At 41.4% G+C, this 8,949-nt stretch overlaps 1 protein-coding gene across 2 annotated transcripts in view; it reads right to left on the bottom strand.

Annotated features, from left to right (window-relative positions):
• The window catches only part of LOC148373875 (activin receptor type-2B-like), a 33,587-nt gene that overhangs the window by 8,347 nt on the left and 16,291 nt on the right, over positions 1–8,949 (bottom strand). For both annotated transcript variants that reach the window (XR_015849869.1, XM_088329829.1), the window contains exons 7-10: positions 5,961–6,109; positions 5,773–5,887; positions 1,614–1,752; positions 1,394–1,524 (exon numbers count right to left, since the gene is read on the bottom strand). Coding sequence is in view for 1 of the 2 variants with exons in the window: in XM_088329829.1 (XP_088185955.1) it covers positions 1,394–1,524; positions 1,614–1,752; positions 5,773–5,887; positions 5,961–6,109 (534 nt within the window). In the remaining variant the exon portion in view is untranslated. The remainder of the gene's footprint in view (positions 1–1,393; positions 1,525–1,613; positions 1,753–5,772; positions 5,888–5,960; positions 6,110–8,949) is intronic.

The raw sequence follows: 8,949 nt of genomic DNA, 5'->3' as shown, positions 1-8,949 counted from the left end.
ATTGGTTTTACTTTTGTATAATGACAATAAAACCATCCTCTTGACTGCAATTATGTGTTATGTGTTATTATTTGTCGTTATACTTGTTATTTTATTACAGTTGTATAGTTCAAGTGGGTAATGACGACATCTTGAGGTTAATATAACCATTTGCAGGCAACGCTACTATATGCATTTTTGGTGGTCGTCAAGAGTGTCAGACAAGCAGACTTCCTGTCCCACATCTGGCCAGTTTGGATCTTGTCACCTTACTTCTATCACCCACTTAAGTTGGACTTCTCTACATGATAATGGGGTATAAAGCATTTTACTCCACATTTGTAATTCTAAATAATGTCCACATGATATCGACAACAAATTACCTTTGGTAAAAAGGTTTACGTTAGTTGAATATAGCAGATTCTTTTAAATCAGGATTTGGCCGTACTAAAGTTTTTTGTAAAAAATGTTTATCAAATACAGTACTTTCATTTGTTGAACAAATGACTGAGCCAGTAAATTGTGTTTGTTCTATGGTTTTAATGTACAGGTATAATAGAGTATTTAATAAATAAATAAAGTTTTCTACTTCGTGGGCATTGACTATTGTAGTACCTTTTGAGAGCGCAACCCCGGAAAAAAAAAACGAGGGATTAATGTACTTGTGCTACAGATCCTTGCTACATCAACTTCACTCAAAACTATTTTGAAACATTAAGGATTTTTTTTAAAATTCAACTGGTTAGATATCAGACGGCCGCGACTGAGGTCTAAGTTAACGCCAGGATGCCACCCTGGCCAACAGCCTCGCTGAACCGACCGCCACGCTCGAAAACGCCATGAAAAGGCTGAAAACTGACCTCTGCAACAAGTTCAATAAATAGTTCAAGCTCCTCAATGTCAAAATGGAAACTACTCACTGACAGATCAGCGAGACTGGTTTCATCATATCAAGATGACTTTTGTCTCTCCTCGTAGAAATTAAATCAATACCAAAATAAAATAAAAACGCCCAAAAATGAGGTGGGGATGTCAAGGCGAACATAAAATAGACATTTTATGCTAAACATGATCATGCTGATCTAGATTTGACGTATATGATTATATCTCGTGTGGTGACGACATTTGATTTATGTTACTCAAAATGCCTTCTTATTAAAAGTCTGATTATATATGTTAAGGTTGTTAAGGGGAAAGCACCAAGAAGCTAAGCTCCAGCTTTTTCCTGCCTGCCCTATTTTTTGATTCGTCACTTGTTCATCAAAATTGTTGATCCTCGACTTATTTTAACATTGTATACTATGACCAGTAGATAAAAATATAAATGCCAATCTATCAATCAATGAATCTGATATTCTTTCTTCGCCATGCTCAATCATGTTAACAAACTTGAATTCCCTACAAATGTACTCACCGGATGTTTTAGCCAACAGTCTTTAATGATTGGACGCATTTTCTTGTGCACAACCACATCCTGAAGATCCTCCAGTGTGGGATGCTGCCCTATTTCTTCCTCAAACGGCAGAAGGTATTCACCAACGGTGCCTGAGAAGGATACAAGTGTATAAAGAAACGGCTTCCCCCTCTGATTCATCAACTAGGGCATATTCAAGCTGCCTTCATTGTGGACTTACCATCTGTGTCACTGCAGCGGGACACCAGCTCCCACAGCACCAGACCCATTGCGTACATATCAATCCTCAGGAAGGAGTCTCGCTGGAAGTTGATGGCTCCCTCTAGCACCTCAGGAGCCATGTATCGCCTTGTACCTACCTGTTGGTACCAAGTTTTGCACAGATTTCATGTATAAACAATACAAAAGCCATGAGCAACAATGCATGATTCAAATAAAAAAAATAGTCTTATCTGACCAATAAAACCAACAAATGTGAAACATAAATTTAACAGGTACACGAATATATCTGCAATTATATGATTTTTAGAGGGCTCCCCATAATTTTTCCATTCAAATTTAGGGATTGGGTGGTACCGGACCCTGCCAGCCTCGGCCGGGCTGCACTGGCACGATTGCTCGCCCCGTCACCTAATGCCTGCATGCGGAGGCGGGTGACTGCGCGCAAGTAAACTGGAACCAGTGGTGGAGTGGCAGGTTGGCGCGACGGGTAATGGACGTATAACAGGCAACCACGTGACGGATATCCTCGCCCGAATGCTGCCATTATTTCTACCAAGCCCGCCGCCCCCGCCGCAGCGGGTTCAGGCATCAGCTGGGCAACCCCTTCCACTCATTCAACAATACAGCCTGAACCCAGTTAAACTACAAATCACTCAATCACAACGAGTTAAACTCAAACTTTCCCAGTTTTTCCCACAACGACAGCTTTGAGACTGACTGTACCTAAAGCTTCAACGTAATGCTGCAGTTTTAAAATTGCGTAAATCTGGATTTTCTGACCAACACGTTGCCTTAAACCAGGGATGTCAAACTCAATTGCACAAGGGGCCAAAATTCAAAACACACTTAAGGTCGCGGGCCAACCAGGATAAACATTTATCGAACACACTTAAACTTAATGTTTTTGGTACATAAATATGAATAAAAACAGACAAGAATATTAAATTTAAACCTTAAATCACTTATACAGTATTTATTATTTTGCTCTAAATAAAAATAGCTTGTTAAATTATACAACTCAGAACTTAACTTAAACAACCTAATCATTAAAATAACATTCAAATTCCTTTGCTCCTATGTCAATGTATACATTAAAAAAAACTTTGCTCTCCTTAATATATCTCCTGTCAAAAGTAGAAACGAAATGTCGATACATCTGACCCGCCTAGTTTCCTTGAATGTACAGATATAAATAAAAGTTGTATTGTATTATGGCTACGTATAGTATTTTACCATAGTGCCGATAGTGCAAGAGGAGTAGCTAACCAGATGTGCAAAATGGGCAGCCAGGTTAACAAGTCAGGTAAACAGTAACATTAACACTGGAACAATAACGCTGTAAGTACAATAGTGCAGAGAGCAAATGTGCAAGGAGTGGCAAGCTATAAAGAACTGCCAGTAGTGCAAAAAGTCAGATTAGCAGTCGTTTAGATTTAGGTTAACTATATGTTAGATTGACCATGTAACAGTTTAATGGCCAGGGGGACTAGACTACTGCGGAACCTGGTGGTCCTGCACCGCACACTGCAGTACCTCTTCCCAGAGGCTAGCAAAGTGAACAGTCCATGATGGGGTTGAGAGGGGTCCCCGATAATGTTCTTAGCATGGGATAGGCAGCGCTTCTGGCCAATGTCCTGAATGGAGGGAAGTGTAGTCCCGATTATTTTCTCTGCTGTCCTCGTTACCCTCCTCACTCTACCCCAGTCGGTAGCGCTGCAGCCTCCCCACCACACAGAGATACAGCTGGTCAGGATACTCTCTATGGTGCCCCTGTAGAATGCGATGAGGGCAGGTCGGGGCAGGTGGGCTCTCCTCATCCTCCGCAGGAAGTACAGGCGCTGCTGTGCCCTCTTAACCAGTGATGCAGTGTTCACGGACCAGGTGAGTTTGTTTGTAATGTGCACCCCTAGGAACTTGATACTGCTGACAACCTCCACAGCCTTGTTGTTGATGCAAAGTGGGGCATGGTTGGGCTGGTTTTTCCTAAAGTCGACAATGATCTCTTTAGTTTTGTCAACATTCAGGACCAGGCTGTTGTCCCTGCACCACCAACTGCTCCACCTCCTCTCTGTAGGCCAGGTCGTTGTCGTCCCTGATGAGGCCCACCACTGTTGTGTCGTCAGCATACTTCACGATGTGGTTTGTGGCGGACCTAGGGACGCAGTCGTGTGTCATCAAGGTGAACAGCAAGGGGCTCAGGACACAGCCTTGGGGGGAGCCCGTGCTGAGGTAGATGACATCTGAGATGTTCTGGCCTATCCGCACTGATTGGGGTCTGTCACTGAGGAAGTCCAGCAGCCAGTTCCGCAGGGGGGTGTTGAAACCCAGGAGTCTCATTTTGTCTACCAGATGTTGTGGGATGATGGTGTTGAATGCTGAACTGAAGTCCAGGAACAGCATCCGCACATGGGTGTTCTTCTCCTCTAGGTGTGTCAGGCTCAGGTGAAGCGCAGAGGAGATGGCATCCCTGGTGGAGCGGTTTGTCCGGTAGGCAAACTGAAAGGGGTCGAATGAGGAGGGGAGACTGGAGGTGATGTGCTCTTTAACCAGTCTCTCAAAGCACTTCATTATGATAGGAGTCAGTGCAACGGGCCGGTAATCGTTGAATGATAAGATCTGGGGTTTCTTTGGCACTGGGATGATGTTGGCAATTTTGAAGCATGATGGTACTTTGGCTTGGTCTAGCGAGGTGTTGAAAATGTCTGTTAGTACACAAGCCAGCTGATCGGCGCACTCCCTAAGTATCCGCCCCGGAATGTTGTCCGGGCCTGGACCCTTCCTTGTGTTGACCCCTCTCAGGGTCTTCCTCACGTCAGTTGAGTCCAGGTGGAGTGCTCTTTCGTCCTGATTTGGAACCGCTTTCGCTGCAGGGGTGCCGTTTTGTGCCTCGAACCTTCCAAAGAATTTGTTGAGGTCATTCAGAAAGTCCATGCTAGTGTCCTGCACTGGGGCGGTGGTTGGCTTGTATTTGGTGATGGCCTGAATGCCTTTCCACATATCCCTGGTGTTGGTTGTACTGAGGTTAAGCGGACTTGTTGTGAGTAATGGCAACAATTTCAAGCATTTAAAAGCACTACACCCAAAATTCAAGCACTTTTCAATCCTTGAATACACGACGTTCAAATTCAATCATTTTCAAGGATTGTAAGCACCCGTATGGGCCCAGTCTTCTCTGTCCGTACACAAAAAAAAAAGTGTGCTAATTTGGGGGTTGAATAGCATACCACACAATTTAGTAGGCAATGGCATGAACCAGAAAGGGGTTTAACAGAGTAGCTAGCTTGCAGAAAACTCATGTTAATACGGTTTCCTTTCCATGGACCTTATAGTTGTCATTACTCACTGTCAAAGAAATAAAAATGTACCCCCAAACACCAACAACTGCTCACCATAGACTGGCTGTCTACTCGCCAATTTTGTTTTGCATTAGCACATTTCCCATTACGTAAGATTGACCTAACCTACCAGCTGCATCATGAATATTAATTAGCTATGCAGGCATATATTGTACTGTACTATGTTTGAATTATGGAATAGAAGCAACTTTCTTGTGCAAAAAAAAACCTTAATCAAAAGAAAGTGATTTGTCGAGTGCATTACTCAAAAGTGTCCAATAACTGGTGCAGGGTGGATCCCTTTAGCAATAGGGTTGTAGGGGCACCATTTTCTATGGAATGTCTTGGGCAAATACAGACCAGTGGAGCCCATCCCTCTCCAGGCCAACAAATGCTTTCACCCGGTTAAAAATGCCAAATCGTTAAAACATTCAGGTACCTTTCTCTATGAAGTCGATAAGTCCCTTAAAATGTCCATTCTGGTAATTTATTTGTAAATTGAAAATACCAGAAACCAAAAATTTCACATTTCAAAAAAATAATTTCTCTAATATTTTAAAATATACCCAACATTTAGTAAGTTATAAAAAAAAAAAAAATCAAATATGAGAAAATTCATTGACAGGTTTGACCATTTTGGGGGGTAAAAAAAAGACAAAAGTATGACCAAAGATACTTTTCATTTAATTTGAAATAATTTTTACATATTATAACTGCAAAAAAACAATTCCCAAAACTTTTAACCATTAGGTTTTCTTCCTTTTTGGAGAAAAATCAAGATGAGGTAATATCAATTATGAAATAGAGTTGTGTTTATATTACCTGTCCATGAGTGTCTCCTGGAGGTTTACCCGGTTCAAAGCGAACTGCAAGCCCAAAGTCTCCAATGACTGCAGTCAGGTCGTTTCGTAGCATCACATTCTTACTCTTGAAATCCCTGTTGAGAAAGAAACTGTGATCAGCCGACTTATTACAGCTCGTAATCTAGGACCTAATCATTTTGTCTGGACCTGTGGGCAATTGTGGGTTTTGGCTCTTCTCCCTTGCTGCTGGGAATGTCCTCATGGAGATACGCTAAGCCACGGGCCATAGTTTCCGCTATACGGCACAACTCCCCCCATGTCACAGTGTTCCCCTTGAGGTGGTCAGTCAATGAGCCCTGTAAAGAAAAAAATAACACATATGGCCAAGATGAAACTTGATGATAAAAAGGCCACCTCTACAGGCTTTTACCAAAGAGAAATTTATAGTTACTCAAATGGGGACATTTGTTTCCTGTTACATAGTTTAAACCTTAATCTTAGCACGTTTACAATATTGTCACGTATATTGGTGTTATTTATTCATATTCACCAGGGGTCGGGAATCTATGGATCATATGGCTTGGTGACAAAATTACACATGAGAAAATTCCTTCGTAGTCATCAGAATTTAGTAAGTTAAATACCTGGGTTAATGAGTGCATAGCCGAAAGCTACCGTATTTTCCGCACTATAAGGCGCACCTAAAAGTCTTAATTTTTTTCAAAAGCTGACCATGTGCCTTATAATACAGTGCGTCTTATTTATGGATCAACATTAAATCACAAGGTCTCGCAACTTACGCAACAGCCGCCGACTCGATTTCCCCCCGAACGTGGAGTAGTCCGCGGTGTATGCTGGGATTTATATACCGGCGTTTCATTGGCTAACCAATGTGTCAATCATCATTTGAATCGATCACTATTGGCTAAAGTTATTTGGAGCCTCGGATAGGCTTGAGGGCCGAAACAAACCCTGCAATTGGCCGAAAAAGATGTGTCAATCATCCGTTAAATCGATCACTATTGGCTGAAGTTATTCGGAGCCTCGGATTTGCTAGAGCGCCAAAACAAACCCTGCAATTGGCCGAAAAAGATGCATCAATCATCCGTTGAATCATTCGTTATTGGCTGAAGTTATTCAGAGCCTCGGATTGGCTAGAGGGCCAAAACAAACCCTGCAATTGGCCGAAAAAGATGCATCAATCATCCGTTGAATCATTCGTTATTGGCTGAAGTTATTCAGAGCCTCGGATTGGCTAGAGGGCCAAAACAAACCCTGCAATTGGCCGAAAAAGATGTGTCAATCATTCGTTAAATCGATCGCTATTGGCTGAAGTTATTCGGAGCCTCGGATTGGCTAGATGGCCAAAACAAACCCTGCAATCGGCCGAGTTTAGCAATGGCGTAGCAAGCTTAGCAAGCTTGCTAAAGTACACCATAAAGAAACATGTTTTATTAGTCTGTATTTGCAAATAATTTACTCTCCTGGATTTACTTCACTCACGGTTGTAAGAAGACCATGATTGCGTATTATTATTGAACGTGAGAACTTAGGTGAGCTATGCGGCTTTATATTTTCCCGGTATCTTGTTTTAGAATGATCTTGATGTTGCTGTGATGAGTTGAGTGAACTAAACTCAATTCCAAGTGTTTATTGTCATATGCACAGTAAAGTTGCGAGCGAAAAAGAAAATAGAAACTAAGGAATGTTTGGCATTTCTTGAATCCCAAGACTTTAACCTTCCGAATGATATTTGAAATGATGCATTTGAGTGACATCGTACGGACAACGCATCCGCACGTGTCTACGACACGTATTTGCTTCTTTGCAAGCTTTGGGAATGTTAAGGGGGTAATCGGTTGGACTGAATCATCTGACTGTTTTGTCGACGTTCCCATTGTAGCCTTATAATCCGGTGCGCCTTATCTATGGAAGATATAGGACCAAAAACTATTTTTTGGGGGTGCGCCCTATAACCCGGTGCGCCCTATAGTGCGGAAAATACGGTACTCTAACTCTGAAACAGTTCGGTCTAGTATATAAAGGGGCACAGTTTTACCTAGAGTTTACATTTAAGGTGTCACACCAACATACACTGTTTTGGCTGTACATCGCTAAAGAAACCTTTATATGAAGCTAATTAAATGATTTATGTTCACTTTATGCTAAAAACCTACACAACAAACTGTAAATATCCATAAACACTAGCCAAGCACAAAGAACAACTTAATTGGGTGAGTGGTAGTGGTGGGCAGAGCTATGCTACACAGCACACATGCTCCCACTGCATTGAAAGCAAATGCTTCCATAAACCTTTCGTTTGTAGTTTTTTTTGTGACATATTTATAAGAGAACTCGGCTTACACCTTGTTTTGAAATCATTTTTTATCAAAAGATGAATGTCAAAATGAGCCTCAATGATCTAAAGTAACTGTAGGGGGAAGACAAGTCTTAAGTGTTTGTTGATATGGGACACGGAGTCTGGCATTATTATTTCACAAACTTTAATCAAATCATTTAACTTCACACATAAAAAATAAAATGTTCTGTAAAAATTAGCTTTTGTCTGGAAAGCAGGTTTGGCTGTTTTGCTGAATTTTGTTTTAAAATATATGGTATGGCTCAATAAACATATATGGTATAGCTCCTTGGGTCCAAAAGGTTCCTGACCCCTGATATACACATACAGTATCTTACACATAATTGAGTACCATATTTTCCGAACTATAAGATGCTCCAGATTATAAGGCACGTACCCAAAAATTGTCTTCTGTTATATATTTTTCATACATAAGGCTCACTAGAACAGTGTTTTTCAACCTTTTTTGAGCCAGGGCATGTTTTTTACATTGGTGTGCCCCAAAATCTTTCCAGTTACCAAATATTTTACAAAATGACTCTGAACAGTATGTTTAATTACAATATAATTTATAATACCCCCAGTATTTACAGCACAGACACATGACAATGACACCATATTTGCTGAAAATGATTCATACATTTTTTTTATAAAATTTTAAATTTTAAAAAATGACATTGGATCAGGGCAGCAGAGCGGCGCAGTGGTTAGCGCTTGTGCGGCACAGTTCATGTCATGGGAACCTGTCGTGGGTTCAAATCCAGCTCCAGACTTCCTGTGCGGAGTTTGTATGTTCTCCCCGTGCTTGCGTGGGTTTTCTCCCACGTTCCAAAAACA

Source organism: Urocampus carinirostris, chromosome 1 (genome assembly GCF_059441175.1).
Source record: "Urocampus carinirostris isolate Australia breed hairy pipefish chromosome 1, RoL_Ucar_1.0, whole genome shotgun sequence".
Classification (NCBI taxonomy): domain Eukaryota; kingdom Metazoa; phylum Chordata; class Actinopteri; order Syngnathiformes; family Syngnathidae; genus Urocampus; species Urocampus carinirostris.
This window is presented reverse-complemented; position numbering and strand designations above follow the sequence as displayed.